Source organism: Rana temporaria, chromosome 5, assembly GCF_905171775.1.
Source record: "Rana temporaria chromosome 5, aRanTem1.1, whole genome shotgun sequence".
Taxonomy (NCBI): domain Eukaryota; kingdom Metazoa; phylum Chordata; class Amphibia; order Anura; family Ranidae; genus Rana; species Rana temporaria.
The window spans coordinates 170894829-170909921 of record NC_053493.1 but is presented as its reverse complement, the minus strand read 5'-3'; the positions used below and the strand labels follow the sequence as shown (position 1 = coordinate 170909921).

The window sequence follows — 15093 nt, the reverse complement described above, 5'->3', positions numbered from 1 at the left end:
TTGTTGGAGCTTTTTCCACCACCACTCCTTCAAAATGCTGGTAGTGGTGATTCTGCCACACCTCTCTCCTCCACCCCCTCCTCCTCTTCCTCTCTGGCCTCTTCCTGTGCAGATTTGTCCTCGGAACCAGCGGTGCTCCGTAGGCGTTCTAGGGGCTACGCAAGCACTCAGGCAAAAAGATGCTATGCAGTGCTTGAGTTGGTCTGCTTAGGGGACAGGAGTCACACTGAGGCAGAGATTCTGTCAGCTCTGCAGGGGCAGGCTCAGAGGTGGTTGACGCCATGCCAGCTTCAGCCAGGAATGGTTGTTTGCGACAATGGCACCAACCTCCTCTCTGCCCTCCGACAGGCACACTTGACCCATGTGCCCTGTTTGGCTCACGTCCTTAATTTGGTGGTGCAGCAGTTCTTGTGCAGGCACCCGGGCTTACAGGATCTCCTGAAGCAGGCCAGGAAACTATGTGGGCATTTCCGCTGGTCATATAATGCCAGTGCTCGGCTGGCTGACCTCCAAAAGGAATGCAACCTGCCCAAAAACCGCATCATCTGTGGCATGCCCACCAGGTGGAACTCAATGTTGGCAATGCTGCAGCGGCTGCACATGCAGCAGAGGGCCATCAATGAGTACCTGTGCGAGTATGGCACCAGGACAGGGTAAGGGGAGCTTGGCTTTTTTTTGCCACGCCAATGGCTCATGATCAAGGATGCATGCACTGTCCTGTCACCATTTGAGGAGGCCACGGGGATGGTGAGCAGTGACAGTTCCTTCAATCAGTGATACTGTCCCCCTTGTCTACCTGTTGGAGCACACACTGTGTGGAATAATAGACAGGGCACTTGAGGCAGAACAGAGGGAGGAAGAGGAGGACTTCCTTACCTCTCAAGACCCCCTTTATCCAAACAATGGGCCAGATTCTCAGAAGAGTTACGACGGTGTAACTCAGGAAACACCGTCGTATCTCTGTTTCTGAGCCCTTGTATCTATGCGAGTGATTCTTAGAATCATTTTCGCATAGATACTGCCAAGATCCGACAGGTGTAAGGCACTTACACCGTCGGATTTTGGATGTAATGCAACGCCGGCCGCTAGGTGGCGTTTACGTTCAGGTCTCATTTGTTTATGCAAATGAGCCTGATACGCCGATTCCCGAACGAATTCGCGTCGCGTAACCGTCGCTTACGTCGTTTGCGTAAGTGCAAGGTTACCCCTGCTATACGAGGGGTAACCTTACGCCAGTCCGCCGTATGCCATGTTAAGTATGGCGTCGGGTCTGCGTCGTCTTTTCCCGTCGGGTACGTCATTTTCCTAAGTCGTTCTTGAATACGACTTTACGTCAATGACGCACACGTCGGCGTCATTGACGTTTTCCGTCGAGAACGGGAGCATGCGCACTGGGCTATTTTAAGACCGGCGCATGCGCAGTTAGATCGGCACGGGGGCGCGCTTAATTTATATACAAGCCGCCCCCTTGGAATTACGCGGGGATACGCCAGGCCAATTACACTACGCCGCCGCAAATTACGGAGCAAGTGTTTGGGAAATACAGCACTTGCTCCTGTAAGTTGGGGCGGCGTAGTGTAAATAGCTTACGCGACGCCGCCGCAGGATCTACCAGAATCTGGCCCAGTATTCCTGCAGGCCCGCCGATCTCACAGGAAGAGGAGGAGGAGAAGGATGAGGATTGTGTCAGCATGGAGGTGGAGCCTAGCACTCAGCATCAGCAGCAGTCTTCAAGGGATAATTTTCAGTCCTCAGAAACCCATGGACTTGTACGTGGCTGGGAGAAGGTGGCTGTGTATCATGTCGTCCTTGGTGACCCAGAGGACTCCGGACCGAATGCCTCAGCAAACCTACGCTGCATGGCCTCCCTAATCCTGCAAAGCCTGCGAAAGAACCCTTGGATTTGTGGTATCAAGGAGAGGGATCATTACTGACTGGCAACCCTTCTTGATCCACGTTACAAAGGTAAGGTTGCAGAACTTATCCAGCCTTCGCAGAGGGAGCAGAGCATGAAACATCTTCGGGAGGCCTTGCAGAAAGGTTTCTACAAGGCATTTCCAGAGCCTGGGAGGTTACAATTTCCTGGTCCTCCTGGACAACGTGTTGCTGAGGCTTCAGTCAGTCACAAAAGGAGCGGTGGAGAAGGTGGCCATCTGATCGATGCATTCAGACAATTTTTTGGTCGGCAGCCCCAAGGTCTGATCGGTTCCAGCAACCATCGCCAGTGTCTGATTTACATGGTGCAGGAATACCTAGGGGCAAGATCAGACTTGGAGACCTTTCCAACCGAAAATCCACTGGGTTACTGGGTCTTGAGGATGGATCACTGGCCAGAGCTTGCACAGTATGCAATTGAGCTACTGGCCTGTCCTGCATCCAGCGTTCTTTTGGAACGCACATTTAGTGCTGCTGGAGGCTTTGTAACCGATCACAGTGTGCGCCTGTCCACAGACTCGGTTGATCGGCTCACCTTCATAAAAATGAATCAGTCTTGGATCACCAGCTACCAAGCACCTGATGCTGATGTAACCGATTAATTTCTTTATGAATGGGAGATCCCCTGAAGACTGCCTATGCTGATGCTGAGTGACTATCCTATTCCACCTTAATGTTCATGTTGATAGCTTCTAAGAACATTTTTGGTTCTGGGCACCACCACCAGTGGCTGGACCAATTTTTCTGCCCCTGTTTAACAGGGGCGTGTAATTACAATTTTTGCTGTAATATTTCACAGCAGGGCTCGTTCCTGCACTCAACTAGAGTATCTGTGAGAGGTTGCAGTGTTGTGGCACCAGCACTAGTGCCTAAAGCCCAATTTTTCTGCCCCAGGGGCTTGTAATTCAATTTTTTTATCTAATATTTCACAGCAGGACTCGTTCCTGGGCCCACCAAGAGTAACTGTCAGGGCTTACAGTGTTGTGGAACCACCACCGAAGGCCCAATTTTTCTACCCCTGTTCAACAGGGGCATGTAATTACAATTCTTGATATAATATTTCACAGCAGGGCCGGTTCCAGCGCCCACCAAGATTAACTGTGAGGGCTTAGAGTATTCTTGTACCACCAACACCTAAGGCCCAAATTTCTGCAGAGTATACAGGGCAGGTCGTATAGTATATACAGGCGGTCCCCTACTTTCAAACATCCAACTTACAAACGACTCCTACTTACAAACGGATGGAGACCACAGGAAGTGAGAGGAAATCTACCCCTGGGAAGGGAAATTGTCTACTGTAAGGCCGGGTACTCACGAGCAAACATGTACGGTGAAACCGGTCCGTCGGACCGTTTTCACCGTACATGCCTGCCAGAGGGCTTCTGTACGATGGTTGTACTAACCATCATACAGAAGTCCGCGCGTAAACACTACGCGGGGCGTGTCCGCGTCGTCGCCGCGACGATGACGCGACGATGACGCGGCGATGTGGGCGGGCCTGCCATTTAAAGGCTTCCACGCATGCGTCGAAGTCATTCGACGCATGCGAGGGACGGCGGGCGCTCGGACATGTACGGTAGGTCTGTACTGACGACCGTACATGTCCGAGCGGGCAGGATTCCAGCGGACGGTTTTAAAACACGTCCAGGAATATTTGCCCGCTGGGAAAAGGCCCGGCGGGCAAATGTTTGCAGGAATTCGGCCCGCTCGCGCCTACACACGACCGAACATGTATGCTGAAACTGGCCCGCGGACCAGTTTCAGCATACATGTTTGGTCGTGTGTACGGGGCCTTAGAGTTAATATGGGAAAAAGGTGTCTCCACTGATGCTTTATCACCAATCCTTGTTTCCCTAAAATTCTCAAAATCCAATTGTCATTGGGACAGAAAGTGAGGGGAAATCTTCTGAACAGGGGCACAGACAGCCAAACAAATGTTACAGGGGTGATGATAACCCTTCCATATGTTATCCAAAAAGCTTTAAAATAGATTTTTGGGCTGGAGCTACAATTACAAAATGTACCTGTTCAAAATTACAAACAGATTCAACTTAAGAACAAACCTACAGTCCCTGTCTTGTTTGGACCGCCTGTATACTGCTGTTCAGAGTATATAGGGCCTGGACGCCCCATGCCTTTCTTTTTTTCATTTGGGTGTGGGGTTCTCCTTATATCCATACAAGACCCAAAGGGTTACTCATGCCATTTTTCTCAGTCATTTTCATCCATTGCCGGGACCCGACATTACATTACAGCCGCAAGCAGTTTTAAATGACTTTTATTCCTTTAGAAATGTCATTTTGTGCAGAAACTGTTCTAAACACGAGAAACGCGTGCCACTTTACTGGCATACTATAGTATACTCCTCAGGTACGATATTTAAGGGAATATTTCACTTTTATTTTTTCACTTTAAGCATCATTAAAATCACAGCTCCCGAAAAATCGGTAGTTTTTTAAAACTTTTTTTTCCATTGATACATGTCCCCTGGGGCAGGACCAGGGTCCCCAAACCCTTTTTAGGACAATAACTTTTGTCCCATAGAACCACACATCACTTTAACCACTATAGGATTTTAAAGATAAAATACATCCTACAAAACTTTTACATCTAGCACCTCCCCTTGCCACTTTTTGCTCTCCCCTTCGTTATTACTGGTAATTGCTTTGAATTACACAGCAGGAGTGGCTGTCAAAATGCAGCAGCTCCTGTGTAAAATGACACTTGCAGATAGTCTGCAAGTATCAGTGAGTAAAAACAATGAATAAATGTATTGTTTGATTGCATTTTCTGTTTAATTCATATGTAGAATTCAATAGAAAATGCACCTCTATAGTGCTTTAGGATGTGCATTACAAAGCTCAAACACAGATGTGACTTTGAATCTGCATATGACATGTGGCCTCTAATCTGCATATGGCATCCCTTAAAAAATCAACAAGTTAAAACATTTTTTGAAAATAAAATGCATTCCAATTTCGGGAAAACAGGAAAATTGAAAATGATTGTAGTAGCATGGGCCTGTAATCTCTCTACATAAACAGCGGAATAAGAATTGCTGTTGGACATGGTTACACATGCTATCATCACCTAAATAAAGGGATAGTAGTTTATTTTAGTCGTTTAGTAGGAACACAGGCTATTCATAAAATGAGTAGAAATGTTAATCAATTTATCATTGTACTTTACAGTTCCATTTTGCAGAATAAAAGAAAGCATGGGAGCTCCAAGTTCATTGGTTGCAATTCATTCTGCCAATGAAACATCTTTTGACATCTCTAATATGCAAATTGCATCAAATCAAATTCAGCCTACTCCAATCTCTATGGAACATGAATACACTGAAGATCTATCTAAATTAATTGAGGTACCAGAAGTAATTCATAATAACAGTGAGAATACAGAATCAACAACTGATGTATACTTGTTTGAATCACCTGAATTGAACTTGAATCTGATAGAAGAAGGAGTGGATGGATTGAGAGAAGGAGATTCTATGGGTAAGCACTCACTAGTTTACTATATCTACAGGTTTGTTATGTAATTTTCACACTACCTAGAGATGTGCATTTTCTTTAGAGAAGTATAAGATGACATTTAATGGCATACAAAAATTCACAAAACCCTGAGGTATTTGGGGACAAGAGAACCCTTCTTTAGGGAAATTTACAGATGGATTGTAAACTCTATTCCCCACATTATGTGCACAATTTTGGAAAGAACATACATTGTTTTTCAATGTACCTGGAGCTAAACAGAAAATTATATTCAGAAAACAGTGTTATGCTAGATTAGAAAGGGACTCAATTTACTTGGATTTAACTATTATGTTCCTTTGACTTCAAAGCCAGCAATGGAGAAGCAGGATGTAATAGGGAAAATTGGGCCAGTAATACTGGTCATCTTGGGAGAGGAAAATAAACAAAAATGGCAAGTACCCCAATTTATAACTAGCTTTTAAAGTACGATGCATACAGAAAGGCTTTGCCAAGCACAAAAAAACATGTTTCCAAACATACTTACCAGCTAAACAGAAAAAAAAAATCAAAATTATGCTAGTCCAGAGGTCCCCAAACTTTCTAAGCAAAAGGACGGTTTACTATACTTCTGGCATCAGGGTGGCTGGGCTGTGGCCAGTGGGAGTAAAGATGTCTGGGTATCAGTGCATCAGTGCCCCATCATTGATTTTAATGAGAGGAATAGTGCCTCATTGTTGGATGTCAGTAGGGGGAATGGTGCCCCAAGAGCCAGATCAGGGCCAGGTTAACATAGGGGATATTGAAGCTGCAGCTCCAAGGCTCTTACCTTCAGATAGGCCCCCCCCCCAAAAAAAATGATTGAGCTTCAAGGGTCAAAGATATCCAAATGGGAGGTAGGTAGCCAGGATTCCAGGGTTATGGTAGCTAGCAGTGCCTTATGGCAAAAAATGGCCTGGTCATTAACCACTTAAGGACCGCCTAACGCCGATATACGTCGGCAGAATGGCACGGCTGGGCACAATCACGTACCTGTACGTCCTCTTTAAGTGCCCAGCCACGGATCAGAAGCCCAGCAAAGCAAAATGGCAGCTTAAGATATCTAAAAGGGCCCCACACCAATTCCAACAAGATAAACAAAAATGGGAAGCACATCAATTTATAATTGGCTTTTAAAGTAAGGCTGGCCATACGTGAGTCAGCTTTTTTCATATAACCAGCGAGTTGAAACAAAAAAACTGACCTAATCCTACCCACTGTGTCGTAGTCTGACAACAGGGAGACTTTCCTGCCATCAGAACACATAGATCAGTGCTGCAGTCTGTTGCCTGCAGTGCTGAACAAGCATTTTTTTTCCAAATTGAACAGTGATTGAACAGAAGTGAATCAGTAGATTCCAACCACAGTGGCTGTGATGCAATTGCCTATATGCTTCAGTCTAATGCTCTCCCTGCTAACTTAATGCTGTGGGTTACAGGTAACAGGTGTTTCATGTGTGATTCATCTCTCTCTGTAAAGACTGTTCATATGTTAAATAAGGCTAGCTTTTGAAAGGCCTTTAATTGTGTGACAACGCTGTCTACAACCTAGTGATTCTCAGAGGTGTTAATAGGTGTCAAACTGGAAGCAGACGAAACGTCTGCTTAGGAAACTCAAGTGTGTGAAGGTGGTTTGTTGTGTAAGGAATGTGCAGTGATTAGACATGATAATTGTCGGTCGGTGCCGACCTGTCTAGAATGTTTTAGTAATTAGCCTTAGTGTGTGATTAGGGGGGGTGGAGATTTCATTGTTGCTTCAATGTCTTGGACTGCATAAAAAGCTGAGAAGAAAAACCATTAAAGTCTGTCTTGTTCAAGCAGTAAGCTTGTCTCATGTGTGGCTTTCTGGGCGATTCCAGGGATATCCCTCCTCGTGGAATATTGGGGTGATTTTCGTTATGGGAAGAAGGGAACGTTGACGGGGATATCATACCGATACCGTCACAATTGGTTGGTAGCAGTGGGATTTTCCCTTCTATTCCCCTTCACACCCGGATTCCAAGCAGACACTGGAAGAACTACTGGAAGTTCGTGGAAGGATTGCAGCAACGCCAGCAGTACAAGAGATGGAGACACCAGTGATTCAGGAGGAGGAATCGCCAGCCAACAAGCTAATGAGAGAGAAGCTAGCGTGGTTCGGCCCGAACCCAACGGCGGATGTGGTGCTGAAAGTGATGGACCTGTTAGTAAACGCAGAACTACAGAAGGATAAACAAATAAGAGACGCAGAGCTACAGTTAAAACTGGCAGCAGTCCAACAAGCAGCCGCACATTCTCCAAACAGTGAGTACAGCACAGCAGACGCAAGGAAGATTCCGTTTAGCGCTTTTAAAGCTTTTGATGAAAAGGACTGTGAGATTGATAACTTCCTGGCGGATTTTGAGCGACAATGTAACCTGCACCGAATAGCTAGAGGAGAGTGGGTTGCAATATTGTCAGGCAAACTGTCAGGCAAAGCTTCTGATGCTTTCCGTACCGTGCCAGATCAGGATATCCATAGCTACGCCCGGGTTAAAGAAGCGCTCCTGGCTCGTTATGCAGTAACCCCAGAGTCCCACCGACAGAAGTTCAGGGACTCACGCAAAACCACGAAAGACTCTTATGCGGAATGGGCATGCCAGTTGTCCCGGTCGGCCTCTAACTGGGCTAACAGCAGCCAGGCCACCACCGCAGAGGACATTTTGCAACTAATGCTCCTGGAGCAATTTTACAATCACATCCAGACGGACGTCAAAGACTGGGTGAGAGATCGCAGGCCCATGACTCTACCAGAGGCCGCTAAGTTGGCGGATGAATATGCAGATACTCGCAAGACGAACCAGGTCACACCACAGGAACAACCTCCACCACAAACGGTGCCCTCACACCCACCAACCGCTAGATACCAACCTCCTAACAGACCGGTGACATCTAGCCCTCGCTATCCACGCCAGGAGGGCAACGAACAACGCTGCTTCCGGTGCAAACAGTTGGGTCACTTCAAGCAGAATTGCCCCATGAATGACAACACCAGGTCAAATTGGTCTCAACCTGGGTACCGCCCACCAGCAGCAGCCCATTGTGTAGACTCGGCTTGGGATCCCCAGGAGCTGGGTCAGGAAGAACCATTGGGCACCCCTTACGAAGCCCTCATGGTACAATCTGTTATTACGGACAACAGGGAACACCATTGTCAGCTGGTCATGGGCTCCAGCCCTGAGCCGGAGGGGCCCTGGAGGGAGCTGGGCAGAAAGAGGCACCGCCGGCCACCCTTCAAGAAGAAGAGGTCCTGGAAGCCGTATAACAAGCTGACCTGGGAGGAGAAGAAGCGACTGGAGGAGAGGGAGTCGCAGCGGGCGTCCCAGATGCGGGCCGAGATGTTCGCCAAGGGCCCACCGGTGGCCCCTTACACCACCACCCAGTTCCTGATGATGAAGGACCACGTGGAGAGCCTGCAGGACATGAGCAAGCAGGAGCTGATCCGTGAGTACATGGAGCTGGAGGAGTGCATAAGCCGCATGGAGGAGGAAAACAACCACCTGAGGTCACAGCAGGCTGACCCCCCCAGGCTCCATGAACTGGAGATGGAGCTGGAGAAGCTCAAAGAGGAGAACCGGCGGCTGCGGAGGGAGCAGAGGGTGGCTGACCCTATGGGGCACTGATCCCCCCCCCCCGGACTCTGAGCACCAGTGCTACAGCATTTCAACAAATATAACTTTTTCTTTTTATGAATCTCCTGTGACTGTCACTTCAGAGCCATAACCTGCCCCTCCCATAGCGGGACACCTAGATGGCGGCGCACAGACCCATTCACCGTCTTCACACTGACTTCTGGTGACTTTGCAGATCGCACAAAGACTTGGGGACTGACCGGCGTGTGATCTGAAGACCCGGTGGCATACCTGAGTCTGAAGCAGTTGCCAAGGGAGGTCAGTCACGCCAAACGGAGTTAACCTCGGACTAAAAGCTCTGAACCCGTCAACCCTACTGGACCAGGGAAGGTCCAACCGGGTTTGCCGGAGCAGGGAGAAAAGGGGGGCCATTGTGATGCAATTGCCTATATGCTTCAGTCTAATGCTCTCCCTGCTAACTTAATGCTGTGGGTTACAGGTAACAGGTGTTTCATGTGTGATTCATCTCTCTCTGTAAAGACTGTTCATATGTTAAATAAGGCTAGCTTTTGAAAGGCCTTTAATTGTGTGACAACGCTGTCTACAACCTAGTGATTCTCAGAGGTGTTAATAGGTGTCAAACTGGAAGCAGACGAAACGTCTGCTTAGGAAACTCAAGTGTGTGAAGGTGGTTTGTTGTGTAAGGAATGTGCAGTGATTAGACATGATAATTGTCGGTCGGTGCCGACCTGTCTAGAATGTTTTAGTAATTAGCCTTAGTGTGTGATTAGGGGGGGTGGAGATTTCATTGTTGCTTCAATGTCTTGGACTGTATAAAAAGCTGAGAAGAAAAACCATTAAAGTCTGTCTTGTTCAAGCAGTAAGCTTGTCTCATGTGTGGCTTTCTGGGCGATTCCAGGGATATCCCTCCTCGTGGAATATTGGGGTGATTTTCGTTATGGGAAGAAGGGAACGTTGACGGGGATATCATACCGATACCGTCACAGTGGCCATACATGGATTGAAATTCGTCCAGCCCCATGCAAAACCGGTCAAATTTTGATCCATGTATGCCACCTTACAGTGGTAGTAAACCCTCTTTTTCATCTTTAACTACAGGTAAGCCTGTAATGAGGCTTAACTGTAGGTACTGTGAATATCTCCCAAACTTGCACTGTTTATTTCATCTAGATACAACATTTATTCATTCTTACAATATTATATTGTTTTTTATTCCAAAATATGTTTTAGTGCTGCCAAGCCAACATATGTTCAATTATATGACAGTCTTGCCATGTGCGCATTTATATTATGTGTTATTACTCCATACATGATATGTACCATTGTATTGTATTTACAGTATATTATTTTTATGTCAATAAAACATGTTCAAAACACATTTTTACCTTAACCAATTGTCTACTTGGCAAATTACATTCCACAACACAAAACAATAATGCTAAGGGCATCAGCTGTGATTGTTCTAAAAGAGTGGAGTCCTCAAAGACATGTTCCTGGTCTCTGTTCATGTGTCTTGTCCAGTTAGTAATAGTCTGATGCAGTGGCGACTGGTGCAAATTTTTTTGGGGGAAGGGGGAGCAAACAAACTGAAAATTCCGAAAAACAAAACGTAAATTGCAGCCACTGTGCCCATGAAACGCAGCCACTTTGCACATGAAACGCAGCCACTTTGCACATGAAACGCAGCCACTTTGCACATGAAACGCAGCCACTTTGCCCATGAAACGCAGCCACTGTGCCCATCAAATACAGCCACTGTGCCCATTATTTGCAGCCACTGTGCCCATTATTTGCAGCCACTGTGCCCATCAATTGCAGCCACTGTGCCCATCAAATTCAATCACTGTGCCCCATCAAATGCAGCCACTGTGCTATCAAACACAGCCAATTTGCCCATTAAACGCAGCCACTTTGCCCATTAAATGCAACCACTGTGCCCCATCAAAAGCAGCCACTGTGCCCCATCAAAAGCAGCCACTGTGCCCCATCAAACACAGCCACTGTGCCCCATCAATTGCTGACACTTTGCCCATTAAATGCCACTGTGCCCATCAAATGTTGCCACTGCGATCCCCCCGCCCTCTCGCCATCTGCCCTTCACTTCTGTGAATGGGAAGTGATCTATAAATTGATGACAGGAAAATGATTGTTAGCATTGCCCTCTTAATTCATAGATACTGTTTTACTATTTAAGATATATACACACACACACACACATTATTTTTACAAAAGTGAGTACACCCCTCACTTTTTTGTGAATATTTTATTCTCTCTTTTCATGTAACAACACTGAAGAAATGATACTTTGATACAATGTAAAGAGTTTACAGCTTGTATAACAGTGTACATTTGCTGTACCCTCAAAATAACGCCAACACACAGCCATTAATGTCTAAACCGCTGGCAACAAAAGTGAGTACACCCTTAAGTGCAAATGTCCAAATTGGGCCCAATTAGCAATTTTCCCTTCCTGGTGTCATGTGGGGTGAATGGGGGTCAGGTGTGTTAAATTTGGTGTTATCGCTCTCTCTCTCTCTCATAGGCCCCGTACACACGACCAGTTTCCTCGGCAGAATTCAGCTTCCGACCAAGTTTCTGGCTGAATTCTGCCGAGAAACCCGGCCGTGTGTACACTTTCGGCCGAGGAAGCCGACGAGGACCTCGGCGAGGAAATAGAGAACATGTTCTCTATTTCCTCGTTGTTCTATGGGAGAACTCGGCCCGCCGAGGTCCTCGGCGGCTCCAGGACTGAACTGGCCGAGGAACTCGATGTGTTTGGCACGTCGAGTTCCTCGGCCGTGTGTACGGGGCCATACTGGTTAATAGAAGTTCAACCTGGCACCTCATGGCAAAGAACTCTCTGAGCTGAAACTGAGCTGCAGCACGGTGGCCAAGACCATAAAGTGGTTTAACAGGACCGGTTCCACTCAGAACAGGCCACGCAATGGTCGACCAAAGCAGTTGAGTGCACGTGCTTAGCGTCATATCCAGAGTTTTTTTGGGGGAAATAGACGTATGAGTGATGCCAGCATTGCTGCAGAGGTTGAAGGGATTAGGGGTCAGCTTGTCAGTGCTCAGACCATACGCCGCACACTGCATCAAATTGGTCTGCATGGCTCTTGTCCCAAAAGGAAGCCTCTTCTATAGATGATGCATAAGAAAGCCTGAAAACAGTTTGCTGAAGACAAGAAGACTAAGGACATGGATTACTGTAACCATGTCCTGTGGTCTGATGAGACCAAGATAAACGTATTTGGTTCAGATGGTGTCAAGCATGTGTGGCAGCAACCAGGTGAGGAGTACAAAGACAAGTGTGTCTTGCCTACAGTCAATAATGGTGGTGGGAGTGTCATGGTCTAGGGCTGTCGGCACTGGGGAGCTACAATTCATTGAGGGAACCATAAATGCCAACATGTACTGTGACATACTGAAGCAGAGTATGATCCCCTCCCTTCGGAGACTGGGCCGCAGGGCAGTATTCCAACGTGATAATGACCCCAGGCACACCTCCAAGATGACAACTGCCTTGCTAAAGAAGCTGAGGGTAAAGGTGATGGACTGGCCAGTGCTGGAAAATAATGGCGGGCACACAAAATATTGACACTTTGGACCCAATTTGGAAATTTTCACTTAGGGGTGTACTCACCAACGGTTTAGACATTAATGGCTGTGTGTTTTTGAGTACTTTTGAGAGGTCAGCTAATTTGTAGAAAAGTGAAATTTTTTCAGTGTTGTCACATGAAAAGATATAATAAAATATTTAGGGGTGTACTCACTTTTGTGAGATACTGTGTGTGTGTGTGTATATATACAGTATATATATATATATATATATATATATATATATATATATATATATATATATATATATATATATATATATTCACATACAAATTATGTTATGTTCCATTAATTTTGACATAACAAAAAAAAAAACATTATTTGGTAGGGAATAAAAAAGGGGTATCCAAAAAGTCATTAATTGTTAAAATAGTTAAAGCATTGATTATCATCCCTTCATGCAAGAAACACGTCACATTTCAATAAATGACTGTATTTATAAAAAATTTGGGCAAATATCCACTTGATCTCCATAAGATTTTTTCCCTTTCATGATTAGCATCTTTGCTATTCGGCACTGTGCTACTTTAACTGGCAATTGCACAGTCATGCAACACTGTATGCAAATGTAGTTTGTATAATTTTATTCACACAAATAGAGCTTTCTCTTGGTGGTATTTGACCACCATTGTTTTGTTTTGTTTTTTGGTTGTTTTTTTGCGATATAAATGAAAAAAGATGGAAAATTAAAAAAAAAATATATATATATATATATATATATATATATATATATATATATTTTTTTTTTTTTTTCTCTGCTATAAAACATTTCCAATAAACAATTATAAAAAATCAGATTTTTATGAATTTAGGCCAAAATGTATTATGCTACAAATCCTAATATGTGTAGATTATTTGGTTTGTGTTAATGTTATAGTGTCTGGTATAGATACTGGATTATTATTTTTTTATATATACTAGTGATGGTGGTGATCAGTGACTTTTAATGGGACTGTTATAGTATGGTGGGAAATATGATGCTGACTAACTGACACTGACATCAATAATGAGTGCTAATACTCTGCTAATACTCTGTAGTAATGACACTGGCTGGGAAGGGGTTAACATCTAGGGGCGATCAAAGGTTTAAATGTGTGATTAACAATGTTTACGGTGTGTGTTAAACCTTAGGGAAGCCAGGAACTGACATACGTTTGAGATTTGGACTTTATTCATTGAACTGTGTTTGTTTAGTGCCTTGGTGAATAAATGTGCAGGACATAACTGCTTGGACTGTTCCTGGGCATCCCTGTCTTGTTCCTGGTTACCGCTAACACATATACAATTTTTTTTTAAAAATACTGTGCCAAAAACTGGATCCAGTAAACATTATAAAGCAGCAACTCTCCCATGAGATATAAACACAGTCCAGAAATCATAAACCTTATCAGAGTTGCGCCAATGCGATTTAACTGCATACACCAAATCAAAGAGTGATCTGATACAGTCCACAGGTAATATAGTGATAAGTGTTCTTAGTCCATATCACCACCGTCCACCACCTTGAAGTGTGTAATTAATGTCATAAAATGTCAACGTATGGTGAAATGCGTAGGGTGAAGCGACGTGCTGACTCCACCGCAACACTCCATCCCAGGCAGATGGGTGTTGCTAAATTTGCCAGCCAGCATAATTGTTCCTAACGCAATTATTGGATTTTCTTGTAAGTGCATTTTTATGGTTTGGTAAATAAAGCTTTTTAAGGATTTTATGCTATGTGGAGCCTTCTATATTTTGGGTACTACTTATGATCATATATATCAACTGTATGACCAGTTTACATGCTCTTTTAAAGGATTACCGTATTTTCCGGCGTATAAGACGACTTTCTGGATGCAAAAAAATGCATCCAAAGTCGGGGGTCGTCTTATACGCCGGGTACGGTCTCCGTGCTGCGAGAGCGTCAATGATTTAAAAGACGCTCCTTCTCCTCAGAGTGTTCTGTGATAGGAGGAACACAAATCTTCCCAGCAGCGCCTCTGTTCTGTGTTCCTCCTATCACAGATGCTTTCTCATCCTCGGACGAGATGAGAAGACGTCCGTGATAGGCGGAACACAGAACAGAGGCGCTGCTGGGAAATTTTGTGTTCCGCCTAGCACAGGACAGTCTGAGGAGAAGGCGCGTCTTTTAAATCATTGACGGGTGCAGCACGGAGACTGTCACCGCACCGCCTGAAGTCTATCCAGAAAAAAAGTGAGTGATGGCAATGTTTGCAGTGATTGCACTGGGGGGCAAGTTCAGGCACAGTGGGGGCAAGCTCAGGCACAGAGAGGGGGCAAGCTCAGGCACAGAGAGGGGGCAAGCTCAGGCACAGAGAGGGGGCAAGCTCAGGCACAGTGAGGGGCAAGTGATGGCACAGTGAGGGGCAAGTGATGGCACAGTGAGGGGCAAGTGATGGCACAATGGGGGCA

At 45.5% G+C, this 15093-nt stretch overlaps 1 protein-coding gene across 1 annotated transcript in view; it reads left to right on the top strand.

Annotated features, from left to right (window-relative positions):
• The window catches only part of LOC120941161 (polycystic kidney disease protein 1-like 1), a 249593-nt gene that overhangs the window by 31925 nt on the left and 202575 nt on the right, over window positions 1-15093 (top strand). Inside the window, exon 8 of the mRNA XM_040354447.1 lies at window positions 5127-5435. Within this exon, the coding sequence (XP_040210381.1) occupies window positions 5127-5435 (309 nt within the window). The remainder of the gene's footprint in view (window positions 1-5126; window positions 5436-15093) is intronic.